This window comes from Bombus terrestris, chromosome 13, assembly GCF_910591885.1.
Source record: "Bombus terrestris chromosome 13, iyBomTerr1.2, whole genome shotgun sequence".
In the NCBI taxonomy this organism is placed as follows: domain Eukaryota; kingdom Metazoa; phylum Arthropoda; class Insecta; order Hymenoptera; family Apidae; genus Bombus; species Bombus terrestris.
In genome coordinates, this window is record NC_063281.1 from 13,186,557 (window position 1) to 13,208,095 (window position 21,539).

A 21,539-nucleotide genomic window follows, 5' to 3' on the forward strand; every position below is an offset into this window, starting at 1 on the left:
GTAGATATCCAATACTGACGGCGACACCTACAGAGCTGCGCATCACTCTACATCGATCAGATCCCTCAGTTAAATGCAGTACTCTAGCGATAACATTCTTCCTAGACAGTTAGTCGGTAGAACCGTGCAAGCGAGTATAGCCGCAGACAAAACAGATACATATTACGTTTCATTAACCTTATCTTTCCCGCATTAAATACTATTCAAATAAAATGCCGATCTGCTAGCTACATGTGACCTGTGTGACTGTTTATTAGTCATTAACGTTACGTTTATGCAACTCATTTTGATTGCGCATTACATTGTTTCATCGAATCATGCACACTCCATTCCACTGAGAAGATTCCGCTGCGATAGAGCATCTGAAATAGTGTGAAACAGTGAATTTCTACGTCGTGTCAAGCGTCGTAAGTATTTTGTTTATCGCGCGTTACATACAATCATTTTGTTATACAATATATGCAAAGTAATATTATAATATATGCAATGAATCACTATTATTAACTCTTCCATGCCCCTGTTATGTTTCTTGTCGACCTTGAAGCACAGTTTCAAGTTGCTAATGATCGAGTAGTACGAGTTTGTCTACAAATGCATTCGCACGCATAATATAATAATGATATATATATGTCTATCGTTGTTTTTTAATTTTGCACGAGTTTTTTATTTTCCTTTTTATTTGACAAATCGACAAAACTCCAGTATCATGTACTAAAGATATTTAGAAAAAAAGATAATTTAATGGTTTGTTAAACTTGTGTACTTAATTTTTACATTATAATAAATACATCACATATAAATTTTGTTAACTAACTTAACTAACGAGAAACAAACGACAACTTTAAACAAGGAACATCAATTAAAAAATTTCTGATATTATTTTCCTCGTTTCAAATAAGTTTTGATTCTATCAATACATGTCACGACAGACACATACTTGTTCTACATCCGAACAGATTAAAAAAGATAATTATTTAATACTTAAACTCATTACGTTACACGTCGAAACTAAAAATAATTTAATCTTACTCTTTTCATTCAATTATATTTAACTTTAATTGAGAATTGATTTTCACCCCAAAATACTGGCAAATACATTGCTAACATATAATTTTTACGATTTTGAATTTACTATGAAAATATAAGTAGTAACAATATCTTGCAGAAAATTTACTTTTATGAATCATCGTTTGTCCATCAGATTAGAAGCAACGAGTAGCGCAATGGCAACCTACTTTGAAATTATTTGCGGAATTATCGCACTACTTCTCGCGTTTTATTACTACTTTACCTCAACTTTCGATTTTTGGAAAGTCCGAGGAGTACCTGGACCAAAGCCTGTACCAATGTTCGGTAACATCAAAGATGTAATGTTGCTAAGGACATCGATGTGCACATATTTGAAGAAACTCTGGGAGGAGTACAAAGATGAGCCAATGATCGGAATATTTACAAGAAAAACGCCTATACTAATTCTTCAAGATCCGGAGCTCATAAAAGATGTCCTAATAAGAGATTTCTCTGTATTTGCTGATCGAGGGATTCCTGTTCACGAAAAGGTAAATAAGCTAACTGGTAAGCCGTGAATCTTAACCGTGCTATGGCACACTGCTTCTTTAAACTATTTAACAACACACCGCGATCTTTTGTCGAATATCGAACCAGTTTCAAAAATGATCATAGGCGGAACCACTATCTCCACATCTCTTCAATTTGGAGTCACAGAGATGGCGTCCATTAAGAACCAGACTGTCGCCAGTATTTACATCTGGCAAGCTCAAAGAGATGTTTCCTCTGATATTAGAATGTTCGAAACACTTGGAACAGTACCTCGATAGCCTGGTAGCGAAAGGCGAGCCCATAGAATGTCGCGAATTAACAGCCAAATATACGACGGATGTAATAGGTAGCTGTGCCTTTGGTATAGAAATGAACGCGTTATCCGACGAAGATAGTGAATTTCGTCGAATGGGCAAACAAGTGTTTGCCACTTCCTTTGGGCAAATTTTGAGATTTCGATTTAGACAAATATTTCCTTACCTTTACAATTTACTCGGTTCCATAATAGCACCACTGGAAATTACTACGTTCTTCACGAAGATAATCGTTGATACGATGAAGTACAGGGATGACAACAACATCGTGAGGCCTGATTTTGTGAATATGCTTATGGAACTTAAGAGACATCCAGATAAATTGGAAAATATTAGTAAGTACCTTAAATTTTTCTTATTAGCAATTTTTAAGCAATTCCCACGATAGCTGTCTCTGATAAGCAGTTCACGTTATCCTTTAATCGTCTTGTACAGAGCTTACGGACACTCTATTAACGGCTCAAGCGTTCGTTTTCTTCATTGCTGGATTTGAGACTTCTTCGTCAGCTATAAGCAATGTCCTTTATGAATTAGCTTTAAACCCCGAGATACAAGACAAATTACGGCAAGAAATTAGAGAACACTTTGAGGAAAACAACGGTGAATTGAAATATGACCAAATAAAAGATTTGACATACCTGGATCTAGTATTTCGAGGTGTGTAACTTGCGTTATCCGTTTTTTACCGTAACTTTGACTCACATTTGTTTAATAACTATAAACTAATTTTTATTGCTTAAATGTATTGCAGAAACGTTAAGAAAGTATCCTGCTGGACCACTTATACTAAGAAAGTCAGTGAGCAGTTATACTTTTAACAACACTAAAGTTTCCATACCGGAAAAGACATTCATATGGATACCATTGTATGCGATTCATCATAACCCTGATATTTATCCAAATCCTGATGCTTTTATTCCTGAAAGATTTAACGATGACGTCGTAGCATCACGAGATTCCATGCACTATTTGCCTTTTGGTGACGGGCCAAGAAATTGTATTGGTACGTGTTTAACTATTTTATCTTATAGTTATCTTTTTCTTAATGCTGCAAAGATACTACATTAATTTTAAGAAGTACTGCGATATATTCAACGACATACTTAATATATTTCAGGCGCTCGATTTGCAGTTTATCAATCCAAAGTTGGTTTGATAACAATACTTCGCAATCATAAAGTTGAAGTTTGCGAGAAAACTATGATTCCGTATGTAATTGATCCAGCTGCTTTCTTATTAGCGCCAAAAGGAGGAATATATCTAAAGTTAATTAAAGTAGAAAGTTAGTAGCAAATCTTATAATATTTTCGATACGTAATTTCATGATTTTGAACTTGGACTTGAACTTTTGATTAATTTACTTTCTTAAATTATTATATACATAAATTTAATTATAAATTATCAAAGATTACAAAAATAAAATATTATATGTATAATAATTTAAGGAAGTAAGACTAATGTAACAAACAAAAGTTCAAGTCCAAGTTCAAAATCGTGAAATACATACATATCTAAATAAATAAATACATGTATATATCCCATTGTTAAATTGGAGGGACTCTGTATGAGGCGGTATCAAACTATTAATTACTAATACAAAAATTAATATCTTCCATGTATCATAGTTCCGTTATTTATTACAAATTATTAAACTGGACAGTACACCGAACTTAAAAAAGCTCAACTTAATTATTTGTAAATGATACTATATTTTTATAATAATTATATGTAATTAATAAAAATTTAAACAGACGTTAATTAAGTACCGAGTAAATTTTCTATTTACACAAAAACGTAATAACGACTGCAGCCAATCAAGCTATAAAATTCATAATTGTATCTCGCAGTGATGTAATTAGTATTTGTATATCAAATAATACTAATTGGCTAGGTGAAAGTTGTTGTACGTGGAGATTCCACCACCCTCCTTTTGCGCATGTACATTCAAGATCTATTATCTGAAATATCAATTTACAAGTAAGTAGTCCTTTTATCGTACGTTTGCAAAACGTAAAATACTATAATTTATTTTTAAAATAAAATTAGTGGAAATATAACGTGTAATAATATTTACATTTCTGGCTTTTGAAGCATCGGTATATCCTCTCCAGAAGATAGGGAGAAGTAGAAACTGTGATTGACCTTTATCAAAATACGAAATATTGTATCAGTATTTCCATATCAATTATATATATTAAAATGAAACAATAACCGAATTAAAATTCTATCTTAAAAGTTCTTAATGTGAGGTACCGGCACATCTAATTATCAAATGAGCGAAAGAATTCAAATAATGATCTATTCGAGATACTCGAATATTCAATAAATTCTTAAACAAACACGTATCGATTAACGAAACTAATAATAATAAAAAAGCGGTAATAAAATAGCAATGGAATATTGTTTAATTAATAGATTAAGTTATGCATATTACCTGTTATACCGTATAGGAAGCAAAAGTGATACATTTGACCGCTACAACTTTCAACATTTGACTAACGTTTCGTGGAATGGCATCATCTAGCGGATATCCTATTGGTGGAAATTTCTATTGGTTGACATTTTCTATTGGTGGAAATATTTAACTTGGCGAGCGGGAAACATAGAAAATCGATCCGCCAAATTTGAATCGACACATCCTTAGAAAAGCCTGATGCACATATCATATTACATTGCATAAAGTTAATACTGAGTTTGAAGCATAGATGTCAGAGAAAATAAGGTATCCGTTCTCTAATTTCATTTGTCGAATGAAATTTCTCAATGAATATTGAATATAATATGTATAACCTGACTGTCTTACCATTTGTATGTCATATGCGACTTTATCGACTCAATATAGCACAAAATTACATTAATATTGTATACCATTGTCCAGTACCTCGTCCGTGATGTTATGTGATGTATGTTTGTAGCTCCATAAAATAAAATACTGTTCTCGTTAAATTTCAATGAAAAATAAAATTTCACATGCACTATTTAGATTTTTGAATTAATTCTCTAAATTTTATCTTTAGAATTATTTAATATAATCGTACTATTTGTGTCAAACACTTCTTTCTAAATCATACATATTGAGAATACTACAATAATTCACAAAAAAAGAACATTCAAAGATCTTTTTATATAAATAAATATCATGACAGCGTGTCGTTAACAGTATCTTTTTTCTAATGAACTCATTCCCGCAGTTAACTTCTCGGTTGTAGAAAAGAGGGACGCTGAATAACCGAATGACCATGAGGTTAGGTTCTATGAATCTGTACCGTCCAGTTGTGTGTCGGAAGAAGGTGCGAGGTGATTAATGCACCATCACCGTGGGAACGTTAATTTGAAAAAGCGATATAAAGCATGGAGAACATCTACTGACGAGTCATTTGACGAGTAGGTGTACGTCACCTACATCATTTCGTCCTTTCGTTATAATAGTTCATCAGGAAATTTTCTACAACATTGACACTAAATATATAATAAAATGGAATATGAAATTAAAGGTGTCAATAATTTTTCACACAGATCAAAACGGAAGAACTCCACCGTAGACGAGGAACTAGAATACTGGATGACTCGGCTACCAGAAGCTTTGAAAAGCCTCCCCATAATACGTTTGGCGATACCTGGTAAGTTTCAAAATATTTTCTCGTTTTATGAAAATCTATATTAGAAGCTAGAAAACTAATATTTATATTTCGAAGTTTTAAAGAGATCATTTAATTTTATTAGATATAGAAGAATTAATTAATATCAAATTTAGAATTTCTTTCGACGTACACAAAATTTTACATCAAATGAAAATGTTTGAATCACATTGTCAGTTATGTTTCGATATATTTAAAAACTAATGATCCCGCTTCATACAATTATATTGACCTCAAAATTATAAAATTAGTAGATGTAATATAAATTGATAACTTCTAATAGGTTCTCATGATACGATGACTTATACCATAAATCGGCACAGTGACGTGGGACCCGACGAGCCAAGATACATCAGAGCTCTTGGTCGCTATTGTTCGTTGGTTTCAAAACCTGTTATTTTTAATTGGTCCATTACACAACATGAAAGCATCAAGGATCAGCTCAATGGTGGAATTCGATATCTAGACTTACGCGTGGCGACGAAGCGTATGGATGGGAATATCTATTTTGTTCATGGCTTGTACGGATCGAAAATATATCAGCCACTCCATGAAATAGCAGAATGGTTGTCTTATCACAATAACGAGATCGTAATCCTAGATTTTCAACATTTTTATTCATTCTCAGAAATGGATCATCACCATCTCGTTGAGACGATTTTCCGAATATTTCAAACAAAATTATGCCCCATGGCATTTACGTTTAATCACATCACATTACATTGGCTTAACCTGGAAAAGTACCAAGTCATCGTCATTTACCGAAACGAATATGCACAAAATTATAAAAATTTATGGCCAAGTGGACTGTGGCGTACTCCATGGCCTAACACTGTTAACGTTAACGAGCTTATAAACTTTTTAGATATCGAATTGAAGACGCGACCATTACAAATCGGTTTTGTATCACAATGCCTCTTAACACCTGATATTCCTTATGTATTGAAACATCTATGCGGTACATTGCAGAGAGATTTAGTACCATCGTGTCAAAAAGCAATTCTTCCGTGGATAAATAAAAAACGACCTGGCCATGGTGGTCTAAATATCGTTATAGCTGATTTTATATCTGATCACAACTTTTTATTTTGTAAGACAGTCATCGATACTAATAAAAAATTGTATTTCAATGTATAATATTCCATGTGAAATATCTTGTACTCGAATGCACATATGTACATACAAATTGAATGTGAATTTTACAATTTCAATGCAATCTGTTTATGAAAAATTATTTTAGATATTCTTGTATCATACATTTTCAATGAAAAATTTATTTTACTTCTAAAGAAGTATCTGTATATATAATAAATAGTATAATAAATTCATGTTCACGTTACTTTATTAAAAATCTAAATATTTCATTTTTGTTCAAAATCCTCGCATAACTTTTAAAGTTTAATAACATCATAATATCAATGGCTGCAGTACATTCCTTACTTATAATTTTTAATCTATGTAAATATAATACTATGAAATAACAATGATTTGCCCGAAAAGTGTTGATAAAAAAAGTGTTTTAAGAATAATATTTATGACATTTAGCTAATTGATTAAAAAATATTGAATAAAGTTTCACGTTTAAATGTTCAGTTCATGCACACTGAAATAGTATGTAACATCATATCATTATTATTCAATATTTAATTTCTATAAATCAATATAAATTTCATACTAATATTTTATACTTATATCCTATATTCTTAATATTTTTGTTCCATTTTTCACTTATATTTTACTCTATTTAATTTTAACTACTTTGATTAATATATACATATATATTATTATTTAATTAATCAAAAGAATATGCTTTAAGTATTTTAATATGATTTACGAACATCATATTTCAATATGATTGAAAGCATACAGACGTGAAAAATTTTTTATAGTTATGGTCTACTATTATGATATAAATATTTAGTAAGAATATTTATAACATAAACGGATAGATTTTAACAAAAATTGTGCAATAAGTAATATTAATCAGTCCAAAACAACAATTATATATATTATCTCCATAATATGTTGCTGCACTTTTATCAAGTCAAAGATCTTTATAACATATTATGTTGAGTTTATGGTTTATTTGACAAGTTATAATAATTATGCGCAAAATAAATATGTAACAGTAATGAGATATATTTTCAACAGGAAAACAAAATGGAGGTATATATCATAAATAAAAAATATAAAAGTATTTTTATCTCACAGAGGTCGATTTTAAGTATGTAATATGCACTTACTATACCTTTGTGACAATTTAAAGCTATTTAATGAAATTTTGATAGTTGTAAGAAATACGTAAATATGGTTGAAATGATACAGCTTTGTTATATGAGTTAAATTAAGTAGGCAGTTCAATTGAGCAACTTATAGCTCTTCAAAAGTTTTAACAAATTCTCTATAATTAGTTAATTTTATTTCGTCATAATGCTTTCACCTTAAGCTGCTTCATTTTAGGTGCTCGTCTTTTAGCCAGTCTTCGTTGTTCTTTTTCTTCCCACTTTCTTTGTTTATCAGGATCTTCTTCTTGTAATATACGTTCCTTTTCAGCTCTACGACGTTCTTCTCTTCGGTGTGCAGCTGCTTCAGCTCTGGCTGCATGAGTTGTTTTTAAAAATGCTTCCTCTACTCTTAATCTATTTTTATCCGCTTTGCTTTTACCCTAAAAATAGAATGAAATTTCAATGAATAAAACAACAGTATAAATTAGAATAGTAATATAATTTAAAAAAATACATATATATATATATATATGTGTGTGTGTGTGTTCAAACCTCTTTGGATAATTTAAAACGACGTAATTTATCTAATAAATAGAAGGTTAATTGTAAAAGGAGTTTTAATTTTTCTTGACCTTCTGCATTAGTGGTACGTCCTTTAATACTTATATTTATTCCAACAAGTAAAACTCTTTTTACTTCAGGCATTGTTAGCTGACTTGTATCTCTAAAGTGAAATTAAAGGTATGGCAACATGAAGCAAGAAAAACATTATTCTTAAAACAAAATGTATTTGATACTTACTCTTGTTGTTTTGGACCACTAAATTGGTCACTAATATGTATGTAATCTATATATGGTGCAAACTTTGAAAATGTTTGTAAAACTCTTGTATCTAAAATAGCTGATGCTGCTTCAGCAATTTCAGACATTACATAAAAACCTGATGGAAGACCAAATTTTTCCCCTGACCTCTTTTCTGGACAATAAACATTAATATCAGCCATGTCACGTACTAAATGCATTGCAGTCCTTTTTGTAGCTATTGCTAATACAAAACTATCTGTTTCATCTTTTGCTAATTCTACACGTATATGGGCCTGATCATTTTGAGGCTTCACAAGCTGTGCTAGTACCGCAACCAAATCTTGCCTCTTAATTAATTTCAATTCAATTAACATGGAATCGCACCCAACTCTCCCTGAACAATACAAGCTATAATGAGACTGACTTTCTTTTACCAAACAACTTTCAGACATATCTTTGCTTGATTTTCCTGTATCTCCAACAAGAGAGAAATTATCCAGCAAAAGCTGCTTATGCTCCATGAGCCACACCTCTGCTATATGGGCATTTTTAAAACGTCCTGCTACATAATTGATAAAATATACTAATAGCCCAATAATCATTAGTATCTCTAAGTAAAAGCTATCCCATCTTGGACCCAGATGAATCGGTATTTTTGTGATTGTTAAAGTAGAAGGTTCGTCACTTTTTGGCCCTGCATTTCCTCCAGCTGCATCTAATCCCTCAAATTCTTCTTCATCTTGGAAATGATCAAATTCACTATCACCATCCACAATTAGAACATCTTCCTCGTCGAAATCCTGATTATTATTTGATTCTTTAAGGTGTTCTATATTGTGATCATTGATTGTTTGAGCTGGCCTGTCTTCTTCAAAATCTTCAAACTCTGCAAATTCATTGTCTTTGGGAAGCTCTTCATGAAAATGTGCTGTGACCCATATGTTGGTTGCGACCAAGATGATATGAACTACAACTAACCACAATTTCATTTTGTCTGAAACAGAGAAAGCAGCAAAGAGTTAGGACATTAAAACAATAAACTGAAAAAGAATTATACATATAATTCTATATTTATTCTGTTTGAAACGGGTAACTTCGAATAATCTGCTATTAAAATAATTATATAAAAGTAATTCCCAAAAATAATATTTTCAGGCTAAAATACGAAGTGCTGAAAAAGCTTTTAGTGGAATGATTTTATGCAACAAGAATGTTTACTCCTATCAATTTAATGTATTATACTAACTTCACTGTAAATCTATATAAAACTCTTCTAACTTTTCAACATTGATTTCAGTTACTAATTAAATGTAATAATGTTTGTAATAACACTGTCACAGCACCCTTTCGAGGTGACTTGCACGCCACGAAGCTAACTACAAACTAAAACGTCATTTCCTTGATCAAAAGATCGTTGTTATAGATAAGAATAATATTTTAATTGCCTTTTGATTTATGAAATTTACTTAATATTTCCCAAATGTGAAATATTTGTTATACATAACGTAATAATTCTCGAATAAAACAGTTATATATATATATATATATGTATACGTATGCATATACATACGACCGCATTCACATACTTTAATTAAAAAAACACAAAATTATATAAAAATAGTTATTATTTTACTGTCATAGTATTCTTCAGATAATATTATATCGATTAACTTTTCTAAAGTGAATTAAATAACTTATATCAATATTATTATTTCCTTCAAGGTTTTAAAAAAATGAAAATGCGATTCGTCGATAAAGTAAATTTCTTTTTACAAACTTTCGTATACCAACATCGACACGACTATCTTGAGAAATATATCCAGTGATTAAACGAGAGATCGATTCAGTAAGTCCGTGGAAACGAGTGAGGGAAGTTCAGTGCGCACGCTTGATTGTAATACGTTTTTCCTGTCAAAATACGATGCGGTTGTTTCTGCGTTTTATCGCAATGCATCGTCAATCGTTCTAATGATTCGCTCGAGCATCGTGCTCTGATTAAAGGAGGAACTCAGACCAACCCACGAATTAGAACTGTTCGAACAAGTGGAAATAAAAAGAGCGCGCGTTAGTGTAAATCCTAGAAAGCAAATAATGGATCAATACTTTGCGGATAAGGGTAACATGCGGATACGACGAAAAATCGTCGTACCTTAATAGTAACGTGTCTTGTACGTGCGTGCGCTTGTTGTCTTGAGAAACTTCAGAAGGTAAGTGTGTATTGTTGGAAAAATATACAGTCCCGACATTTATGTAGAACGTGTCACGCGATGTTTGGTTAAGGTGTACTACGTGTACGTACTTTCGTTTCTTTTTCTCCCGTTAAAAATAACAGAGCATCTAGTCAAAGAATGCTTCGAAAAATCAAGAAAGTTTCTCGCTAAACATTAACAAAGCCGCGGCCGCATTCCAACGCAATTTTTACGATTTCTCTGCTTAATTCTAATTCGTAATTAAAAAGAAATCGGAATATGCGTGAATTACGAGATGCTTACGGGTATTCTCGCTCCTTGTCGTTAACGAAAAAACGGATACTTAGCTTTCTTCGGAGGAATAAAACAATTGTGTTTCGATTAATCAACGACCATGCAGCGGATCCTACACACTACTCCTACACGCTAAAGATCACGCAAGTACAAACAGTTACGTCAACCGGCGCCTTGTTCGTCACTTTTCCATTAACGGCAACAATTGCTAAGAAGTATACGTACAATCGTAAAATTAAACAAACGAGACGTCACGTTACTTCCATAAAACCTTTATTAATTCATAAAACACGATATTATCCATTTTCTTTACAAGATCAACTATCACTTTTTACGATACGGTTATTTCACAATTTCACCGGTTTTGCAATGGGTCGAATGGGATTAAGTATTGATTTTGCAAAGTAGTTGCGTGCGTGCTCGAGTCCAGAGTCTCACCGTTGCGTTTTTCTCAGGTGAAGTCGTATCAGCCGTCAACATGGATAAGTCGGACAACCAGCTGAAAACCTGGAAAAAGAAGAGCATGAAGACGAGCGGCTCGGCGGACGTCGTGACCCAGCGCGTCCAGGTGGTCGTGCGTTGCAGACCGATGGACGAGAAGGAGTTAGCCCGTGGTTATACGCGTGTGGTCGACGTATTCCCTTCGAGGGGAGTGGTCGAGATTCGTCATCCGCGGGACGATCCTTCCACCGACAATGTGAAAGTTTTCACGTTCGATGCGGTCTATGACTGGAATTCCAGCCAACAAGACCTCTACGAGGAAACGGTCAGGCCACTGGTATCTTCGGTTCTTGACGGTTTCAACGGTACCATCTTCGCTTACGGCCAAACCGGAACAGGCAAAACGTACACCATGGAGGGCCTGAAGAGCGATCACGAGAGACGCGGTGTAATTCCACGATCGTTCGAGCATATTTTTAATCACATAGGCAGATCAGAGAACATGCAATACCTGGTGAGAGCTAGTTACCTTGAAATATATCAGGAAGAGATTCGCGATCTTTTGCAGCCCGATCAGAGTCTCAGATTCGAGTTGAAGGAGAAACCAGACACTGGTGTATTCGTTAAAGACCTATCCACGTCGGTGTGCAAGAGCGCCGTTGAAATTCAGCAGTTGATGAACACCGGAAATCAGAATAGAACCATTGGCGCGACGAATATGAACGAACATAGTTCTAGGTCGCACGCGATATTTTTGATCACTATTGAAATGGGATCGATCGATGATAGCAGTGGGATTAGGGTGGGTCGTTTGAACCTGGTAGATCTGGCGGGCAGTGAAAGGCAAAGCAAGACTGGAGCCTCTGGCGAGAGACTCAAGGAAGCCAGTAAAATCAATTTGAGCTTATCAGCACTAGGAAATGTAATTTCGGCCCTGGTAGACGGCAAGACAACGCACGTGCCGTATAGAGATTCCAAGTTAACGCGGCTGCTGCAGGACTCTTTAGGTGGTAACTCGAAGACCATTATGGTTGCAAACATTGGGCCCGCTAGTTACAATTACGACGAGTCTTTGACAACGTTACGGTACGCGAATCGGGCGAAGAACATTAAGAACAAACCAAAAATAAACGAAGATCCGAAGGACGCGCTATTGAGACAGTATCAGGAAGAGATCGGTCGATTGAAGGAGAAGCTGGCGCAAAAGGGCACTGTGCAAAGACGAAAGAAGAAGTCGAAGAGAAAGAAGGGAGACGAAGCCATAGACTCAGAGTCGGAAGCGGAAGACAGTCGGGGAGAGGATAATAAAATAGAGACGGATAAGAAATTAATTGCGGAACAATTGAAAGCCGAGAAGCAAGAGACCGAGGCACTGATAATGAGAATAAAGGATTTGGAAAGTAAGATGCTTTGCGGTGGTAAGAATATCATTGACCATACCAACGAACAACAGAGAACGCTAGAACAGAAAGCCGCGGAAATTGCCGAGAGAAAGAAACGAGAGGTCGAAATGCAACAGAAACTGGAGGACGAAGAGCTAACTATGCTAGGCGTGAAAGAAACTTATTCGAACTTGCAACAAGAAGTGGATGTGAAGTCGAGGAAGCTCAGGAAATGTTTCAATAAGTTGCAAGTTCTGAAGCAGGAACTCGAGGACGTCACTAACGACTTCAACAGAGACAGAAGAGACTTGGAACAAACTCAACACGAGCTAATGAAGGAACTAAAACTAAAGTATCTTATAATCGAGAATTTCATTCCCGACGAAGAGAAGAATAAGATCCTATCGAGAATTCACCTCGACGAAGAGGAAGACGGCTGGGTAGTAAAGGAAACAGAACCATCCAGCGTAGACTTGATAAGGAGACCCACGTCGATTCCTGGTGCCCGTAGGCCAGTCTCCGAATATGCCCGAATTGCTCTAGCCATGGGAGGAGGTAGTCGTTATGCGGGTGAAAATATATTGAATCTAGACCTAGATATGCCAGCTAGAACAACGTTAGACTATCAAGGACCCGCTATCGCACCTACGATTCAAGCTGTTCTCGAAGAAGCGTTGCGAGACGAAGGAGACATCGACGTCGATGCGTCTAGTGCGAAACTTAGATCGAAACCACGTTTACAATCCGCGAAAGTACGACCTAAAAGCGTTGGAAAGATCCCTCAAATCCCAGCGCCGGTTTATCCAAAGATGAGAGGTCTTGTACCGAAGTAGACAATTTTTTAATACGTTCCGATAAAGTCTGTAAAGAAACGTGTAAATATTGTACGAACCGCATCGTGAGCTTTGATTAATATATATATATATATATATGTATATAATTATATATATTAATATAATTATATATATATATATATAATTATACGATTCGTTGTGATACGACACATGGTAGTCTGTGTGCATCGATAGGCACGAAATAGCCGAAATCTTTGTAACTCTCTAGTCAGTGTGCACTGTGCAGCCACATGGTATTAATATATCGATTATTTCTGTGTCCAAGTCAGATTCCTATTCGTTTATGAAGACTGGAATGCGTAATTTTTGTTTGCCTTTTTTGTAGTATTTGTTAGAATAGAAATACGAAACATAAGAAGAAATATAACTCGTTTATGTGTTTTTTTCCTTCTTTATACAATTAAACTTATGTGCTTTAATCTCACTAGTACCATTATCGAGTTTAAGGATTTTTTGTATCTTTGTAGTTTCGCAGATACATGAAAAACTTACACGCTTAAAAGTATTTACAAATGAATATTATAGTTTACTCATTTAATCTAATGCTTTTTACAATTTTTCTTTTTTTACTGTAAAATTACATATAGTTACCCTTGATATTATGTATATATTTATATATTTTTTTTAAACATTAAAAGTGCTTGTAAAAATAACATCATTATTTTCGACTCCTTTGATATTTTATCACACGTATCTGAAACTGCTAAATTATAAAACGATGAACAATTGATCGAATTAAAATTAGCATAACAAAATTGTAATATAGAGTAGTCGTTTTTTTCGTTTCAAGTTCTTTTTTTCTTTACTTACTTTCATCCCGTTGACATTGATCGTTTTTTAAAAACACTCCATCTTTAGAAACACTCACTCCACGCCTGTACGCGATACACTTTAAGAAAGATTTCATTGTTTTTTCTTTTTTTTTTTTTTTTATGTATTTAATTTTCTCGTTACCGACGAGGGAGAGATGCGCGATTATAAACGTATAAAAAACGACGGGGAAATAAATTTTTCTGCACGAAGAGAAACGACAAATGTAAATGTGAAATATATCGGGAAGTCCTGTGACAATGAAATAAGCGTATTATTAACCTTTTTTCTCTCCTGTAGAAATGATCAGGGTACTTCTGATTGGCGTAGTAGTGAAAAAGTTATTATACTAACGTAGTAGTGAAAAAGAGCGCTATATTAAAACGTATTTACATCAATTCTGTTAAATTATAAACTCAACAGGATCCTGATCATCTCTAAACCTTGATTAGGATTCCTGAACTAGTAACATTTAAACATTCACATTAGACACTGCAATAGTATCTAAGGTAAAAATCGCATAACAATTGTAAATAGCTTTACAATTATGTAAAATTTCTGTATACTCTTAATAGCCTGTAAATCGAATATCACGTTAATAGAAACGCTGTTGTTGCACGTAATTTCCATATGGTTGTTGTTGTTGTTGCTGTGAATAACTGGAAGAATGAGCCGTGGGCGGTCCAACGTAAGCTGATGTATCGTAATTTTGTTGAGTCGGATATTGATTCGATGTCATAGACGGTCCACTGTATTGACCCTGATTCCCTAGACCACCGTATCCTTGATAATTATAACTATTGTCCATGTAACCCTGATTACCACTATAAACTTGTTGAGGATAATTTTGGAATTGTTGATTGGACATGTTTGGATAACTTAAAGAAGGTCCTTGTGGACGGGAGCAAGATTGTTGATTATTTTGAACATATTCTTGATTATAAAAACTCGGCATTGAAGCTGTTGATGTATTAGACATTGAATCTATCGGTTTCGCCATATTTTTCTCAGAATTATCGTTTCCGAGTGGTAGATGCGATTTTGGCACGTATTTGTTTGGAAGATCACCCATTATGTTAGCTATCAGTCGCTTCGTCTCGTTTAAAATCGCATTTGGGTCGTTAGTTTTCGTTAATTCCTTTGATCTTACGGGAGAACGTGATCTCGAACGCGAATGAGAGCGCGTCCATGATCGCGGCGAATTAGACAATGATTTCGAAAACGCTCGTGACTTTTTCTTTGCTTTTTCATTCTCACTAACATTTTTATCCGCTGCTTTATATATATCTTCAAACGTGTAATCATCATCATCATCTGATAAATCCAACTTCGTCTTTTGTTTATCGTCATTGTCATTTTTGATCTGTTGTTCTTCCTCGTCATCGTTCGCGAACATATCTATCTTAGGTTTCCATTTATCTTCCTCCTCTACGAGACTTTGATTTGCCTTACGTCCGGAGAATGGAGAAATACTCCTATTCGACTTAGAAGTAATCTCCATTTTTTCTGGCGTTGGAGATTTTATTTTTGGTACCGCTGACGCTATCGACGTCATGCCCAAATTAACAAACGCTCTTAACTTTTCTACTCGAACTGGATCGGTTACTTCTAACTTCTTTAAAAAGTTAATAAGTCCGTGTTGTTCCTGAGTGGTCAGGTCTTTAAAGTTCTGTAAAAGCGATTTCAAGTCTGAATCCGATAAACTCTCCATTCTAGAAGCTTGGCGTTCAACTGTATCCACCGTTGTTACTGAAACAGTAGGTACAGCATGCGTTGTAGCCTCAGGTAGAGTATTACTTCCGCTTGATAGTCCTTTAACGAAATCTGCGGTAGTTACTGGTTTATCAGAATTTTTAGATGCCTCAGCCATTCCTACAACTGCGTTAATGAGAGTTTCTAACTCTTCTTGCGACACGTTAGATCTACCTTGAGCTACCAAAGCAGCTGCTATCTGTTGAGCTATAGCTACCTTATCTACAGTTCCGACACCAGGTACGCTAACGGGTTCGGACTTAATGGCGGGTGTAATTATCTCAACCGGCCTTTGGTAGATAGCTGTTCTAGGCATATAGCTCGTCGATCTGGCAGCTTCTAATTCGTGTTTTTTCTTTTTCTCCTCCTCCATTTTCTTTTTGTTTTCTGTCGCCTTATGCAGCAATTGAGCAATGTTTTGTATCGCGGTTTTTGTTGGCGTTATGGCCATTTTTTCTATCATTCCCGCGAATAATTGGCCTTTTAATTTTTCTTTAACTGTTTCAAATAGTACAGACACTTCTTCGTCATATAGTAATTCTTCGGCAGAATTAGGTTTCGCTTTTTCCGCTGCTAACGCTTTCGAAAGAAGGGATACTATCTTTGGCCCGAGAGAACCTAACTGACCCTCTAGTGCCGTAAGTAATCGCAATAAACCGACAACTTCTAAATCCTCGGTCAATACCTCGTCTGGTATAGGGCTCGGAGACTTGTCTGTTACCGGATATGGTGTAGCGTAATGTATCGGTCTGGTACGTGGTGGGATTCCTCGAGGATAATAAGTGCTTCTATACATGCTTCCTCTTCCACGTATGTATGAAGAGTAAGCGTAATCACGTTCCCTAATGTCATGACGATCATAATAATCCGTCTTTATTGTTTTCGTACCGACATACTCCACTTCGTCATCGCTCTCCACACGATGGCGACTTCTTTTAGGCGATCGGTCGCGCCTGCTCGATGGAATCCATTTTTCCGGTGGCTTATCTTCCGGTAATTCTAATCGTTTCCTGATCTCTTCCTTCCGCTGTTGCAACTGTTCGTTATGAATCTCCCGCATTCGTTTATTCCAAAATTCGATCCACTCCGGTTTAAAGTCATGTTTGCTCGGATCTTTACCTTCGGCTTGTAATTCTTTATATCGCCTATTCCAAAACTTTTTCCATTCGTCGGGATAGGATGGATGCTTTTCTGGGTTTTTCTCGTGGAACTTCAACGCGCGATCAAGAGTTTCTTCGGCACGTCTAATTTGTTCTCGATATTTGTCCCACTTATCTCGCTCCCTAAGAGGTTCTGGGGAACGTGAACGTGAACGAGTGCGAGAACGCGTACGATCTCGCGAATAACGCGATCTACTACGATATTTCCCACTTTTTTCTACTGAACTGGCTTTACGATTACGAATAGGTGATCGTGATCTCGAACGCGATGGCGATGGGCTACTTGATATGCTCGAAAGCGACGAGAGAGATTTCGTCTCGTCGGAGGGGCGTTTAGGGGACTTTTTCACGTTCTCTTCGTCTTTATCTAGGGGTTTACGAATACTTAATTTATCCCTTGTGAGAATACGGATCTTGAAACCCCTAAAAAAAGACAAAACATTAATTCAACACTTGATTTTGAGTGGCTTTATTAACGAAGGAAGGCATATGATCATATTCCATATATCTATATTGTTTCTGGATTATCATATTACTCATCAAATTTATTTAAACGAAGAAAATGTCAAAAATTAAATATTGACAAAAACATTAAACGAATCCTGTTAAATCAAAATATTATATACACAATTCGTAATCAAAGGTAAGCATTAACTTACGATTTAGTAGTATCTGACTTCGAGTCTGTTTTCTTCGGCGATGATTTTTCGTTTTTCTTATCTTCACTTTTATGTTTATTGTCTTGCTTCTCATTGGCAGGTTGAGAATCTTAATACAAGATTATTGAACGATTCAATACTTGTAAATACACAAACGATATACATTGAATATATAGATTGTCATATACTCACCTTTCTTTGAACTACTATTACCAGTCATTTCTGCCATCTTCTCTTCAAAGTTTGTTACCCATCGCACATCGTAAACATCCATAAATGTTAACTCTGGCGTTTCCCTGCACGTAGGAAACAGCCATTGATTTAAAGGAAAAGTAAATTAAATTACGAAGATCATTAACGCGCACCTTGTTGAATCACGTTCATAAACATTCGTAAAATCACGCGAACCGACGTTCGTATAATGTTCGACCGTATAGAAAGCCGAAAATGTGGAAAGGTAAATATCATGACTTACCTAAAATGATAATCCTGATAGACCCTCTTGATGTATTGCATTTTATTCTTTTCGAATTGATTCTTGTCGACCAACTGCGGTTGTAATCTTCCAAATCGTTCTTCGATCTTCTTTGCCACTAACACAGATATTTCATTAGCTCCACGCTTATAATTAGGAGTACGCGGTAATTCCATAATTGCTCGCGATATTGTTGGGAAATGTCTATTTAGGTAAGTTATTCTGTGATTATAACTGGTAATGTGAGCCATAACAGTGCGAGGATCACCTCGTTTATCACACAAAACACATGTATAACTGGGTTCACAAGAGTCATTATCGACCAGTTCAAGCAGATATTCAAGACCAACAAGCGGTGAACTTCTATGTCGATCCAGACTCATCTGAATCGTAGTTGTTCTAGTTATTTGATCTTCCATGCCAGGTGGTATTGGTTCTCCAGGTGCCAAGCCATCACCAATAGCCGTTGATTGAACAGGTGGAGCTGTTTTCACAATATCTGACCGTTTGGACCATAATAATACTGGGTATGGCCATTCGTTTAATTTCATTTTGTGACGACTACACATATTATGATTTAGTAATTTATGAGCTCCAAATAGAGCAATATTACAGATATGACACCATATATCACCATCTTCTGTCTCAGAATATACAGGTCTGAGAGTGCCATCTTCGGCAGTGACACTGCTCCTCATTAAACGTTTTCGATCATATTCTTCCTGTGAAATATAAACATTTTATAGAATGGGCAGATAACATATCACAGAATATAAATATATAACATTAATTTGAACATGAAAGTAGTAGAAGATTTTTTATAGCAGAAACATAGATTTCCTTTGTGAATTCTGCTTTGGATTAGATATGTTGTATGTATGTATTACAATATATCTAAGGTTCTAATAAATAACAATATCTTTTACAAACAATTCCTATTACGCATTACCTTTTCTTTATCTGCTTCAGATAAATGAGAGGGATTGCGTCCCTCTATATCAAGATCATCAAAGTTTTGCATGGTTCACCACGTCTATGAAAAACTGTTGCTGAGTTTTCTGAAAATATAAAAGTGCTATCATGTTTGAGAATGATAACAATGCAGCATTAGGGCTGGCGTAAAAGTATAAGAATTAGTTAATTGCACTACAATTACTATAAAGTACATAAAGTTAATGGTATAGAAAAATAAATTATTGATTAATTATAAATAATAAATTGGAAACAAATATATAGTTACTCTAAAGAAAACTTGAAATTATAAAAGTAATATATATACAGTCAATGTTCACTAATATCTGTAGAAACGATATATTCACAGAGTAATAATGTTATTTTATAAGCCAACCCTGCAGCAGCAATTTCATTTAATCATTTGTGATTTATTTTTTTCAACGTTTGTTATGATAAAGCTACAAATTTAAAAAAACTATACTTACCCATTTAGTGTTGTATATACTACAATATAATAATTGTATATAAAACAATTTACATACACATATAATATTATTTAAACGTGAAGTTTCCATAGAGTGAATTTTATATTAAATAGGTTTATTATAACTTTATGTTTGAAAGCAAATAGCTTAATGCTAACTGCTTATAAGTGCTGTAAAATATTGCTGAATAGATAATTTCAGCAATAGAAAATACAACACAAATACTTAAATACATTTTAAACAAGTTCTTATAACACACTTCATAATGTAAATCAAGTTTTATATATGTACTTACACATTTAGGCTAACAACTCTAAAATGCAATTGGGCTCCTAAAGGAATTCATATTAAAAGAGATTTGTTTTTTAAAATAAGAAGTAATTTATGTTATTATTATTACTATTACTACTACTTATAATTTTTTTGGAATATAAGAATCAATCCCTAGCTACTTACCGATAGGAAGGAAACCTCATATTTCCAATAATGTTTCCAGGATACACAAGTACCACAAAACATTAAACAAAGTGCACCATGTAAAGACACTAACATCACACAAAGTTAATATTTAAAATTACTTTGCGACTGATAATAAAAAGAGAAAAACATAGCCATTCAGGTTGAAATAAAATCATGTTATATATAGAATGAACACAGCTAATACGAATAAAGCTGTGAGTTTTGTTGTTAATAGGAGAATAAACGAGACTTATATAAACAATGTGTGTCTTTTTATTAAGCGGTGCTTGCTTAAACAAATTATGCTGCTAATAACATAATAGGAATAACAAAATCATGATGAAAATTTCAGAACAACCTGTAATACAGGTAACCAAAAGGCTGTTCGATCGATTTAATCCATAAAAATATAATACAGTGGTATTTTTCACTCGCGTCGCTAATTTTTGGCAATCAAGCGATCATAGCCAAATGGCGAACCCTTGATTTTTAATTAATTCTCCCTTTTACACTGCTATTTTTTTTTTTTTTTTTTTCATTTCTTTCGACGACTTTACCCTTAAATTATAACCTCTCATAACATCGAAATAAAAAGAATAAGCTTGACTTACCAAATTACCAATGCACGATGGTCATATTCAGTAATTCTGCCCGTGTAGATTTTTGCTTCCTTAATTTTGTTTTCGACAAAACCTTTCGGTAGCCATATCGAAAAAGAAATATTCAACGAGCAAAGATCTGCGCATGACTGGCCTGCATATAGAGGTCGTGTTCGGTAATTAATTGCTGGTAGAAAACCTTATTACCAACATGAATTTTTTTCCTGTTTTTACAACACCCGATAAATATATACATTTATGCGTATGTGTACCGACGAAGTTAATGATGTGTGCTTTCATTTTTAAATAAATTTGAATGAAAATCGCTGTTGAATCATGCTACAAAATATTGTTAAATATATATATATTTAAATAAATTATACATCTGAAACGAAAATAAGATAAATAATAAATTCTGTTTCTAGATGTTTATACACATAGAAAAAAGTAACATCAAAGAGGTTTCTTCTGTTCCTTTTCATTTC

The 21,539-nt window shown here is 34.3% G+C and overlaps 4 protein-coding genes and 1 long non-coding RNA gene across 11 annotated transcripts; 3 read left to right on the top strand and 2 right to left on the bottom strand.

Moving 5' to 3' along the window:
• Nucleotides 1–70: 70 nt before the first annotated feature.
• On the top strand, nucleotides 71–3,632 carry LOC100646434 (cytochrome P450 6a2). Its single transcript, XM_003400071.4, has 6 exons — nucleotides 71–407; nucleotides 1,202–1,559; nucleotides 1,684–2,209; nucleotides 2,310–2,531; nucleotides 2,626–2,877; nucleotides 2,992–3,632. The coding sequence occupies exons 2-6, from the start codon at nucleotides 1,224–1,226 to the stop codon at nucleotides 3,159–3,161; spliced, it is 1,506 nt and encodes a 501-aa protein (XP_003400119.2). The 5' UTR covers nucleotides 71–407; nucleotides 1,202–1,223; the 3' UTR covers nucleotides 3,162–3,632.
• Nucleotides 3,214–4,498, bottom strand: LOC125386197. Its single transcript, XR_007226152.1, has 3 exons — nucleotides 4,309–4,498; nucleotides 3,949–4,016; nucleotides 3,214–3,832 (listed from the first exon to the last, which is right to left on the bottom strand). It is a non-coding gene; the product is annotated as an uncharacterized LOC125386197 (long non-coding RNA).
• Nucleotides 4,499–4,686: 188 nt separating this feature from the next.
• Nucleotides 4,687–6,728, top strand: LOC100646800 (PI-PLC X domain-containing protein 2). Of its 3 annotated transcripts, XM_048411360.1 has the most exons (4): nucleotides 4,687–4,777; nucleotides 5,066–5,258; nucleotides 5,391–5,494; nucleotides 5,796–6,728. In XM_048411360.1, exons 2-4 carry the CDS (start codon nucleotides 5,179–5,181, stop codon nucleotides 6,647–6,649), a joined length of 1,038 nt encoding a protein of 345 aa, XP_048267317.1. In that variant the 5' UTR covers nucleotides 4,687–4,777; nucleotides 5,066–5,178; the 3' UTR covers nucleotides 6,650–6,728. The 3 variants fall into 3 exon arrangements, with proteins under 3 accessions (XP_048267317.1, XP_012170853.2, XP_012170854.2); XM_012315463.3 differs by lacking the exon at nucleotides 4,687–4,777 and having other exon boundaries at nucleotides 5,042–5,258; XM_012315464.3 differs by lacking the exon at nucleotides 4,687–4,777 and having other exon boundaries at nucleotides 5,055–5,264.
• On the bottom strand, nucleotides 6,111–21,234 carry LOC100645728 (PAT complex subunit CCDC47). 5 transcript variants are annotated; one of them, XM_048411350.1, is made up of 6 exons: nucleotides 18,558–18,576; nucleotides 18,275–18,378; nucleotides 18,083–18,191; nucleotides 8,539–9,535; nucleotides 8,290–8,461; nucleotides 6,111–8,177 (listed from the first exon to the last, which is right to left on the bottom strand). In XM_048411350.1, exons 3-6 carry the CDS (start codon nucleotides 18,174–18,176, stop codon nucleotides 7,938–7,940), a joined length of 1,503 nt encoding a protein of 500 aa, XP_048267307.1. In that variant the 5' UTR covers nucleotides 18,177–18,191; nucleotides 18,275–18,378; nucleotides 18,558–18,576; the 3' UTR covers nucleotides 6,111–7,937. The 5 variants fall into 5 exon arrangements, with proteins under 5 accessions (XP_048267307.1, XP_048267308.1, XP_048267309.1 ...); XM_003400314.4 differs by lacking the exons at nucleotides 6,111–8,177; nucleotides 8,290–8,461; nucleotides 8,539–9,535 and adding exons at nucleotides 14,618–17,846; nucleotides 19,507–19,615; nucleotides 21,067–21,234 and having other exon boundaries at nucleotides 18,558–19,279; XM_048411351.1 differs by lacking the exons at nucleotides 18,083–18,191; nucleotides 18,275–18,378; nucleotides 18,558–18,576 and adding an exon at nucleotides 21,067–21,222.
• LOC100646197 (kinesin-like protein KIF3B) lies at nucleotides 10,397–14,068 on the top strand. Its single transcript, XM_003400069.4, has 2 exons — nucleotides 10,397–10,748; nucleotides 11,480–14,068. The coding sequence occupies exon 2, from the start codon at nucleotides 11,503–11,505 to the stop codon at nucleotides 13,678–13,680; it is 2,178 nt and encodes a 725-aa protein (XP_003400117.1). The 5' UTR covers nucleotides 10,397–10,748; nucleotides 11,480–11,502; the 3' UTR covers nucleotides 13,681–14,068.
• Nucleotides 21,235–21,539: the final 305 nt, after the last annotated feature.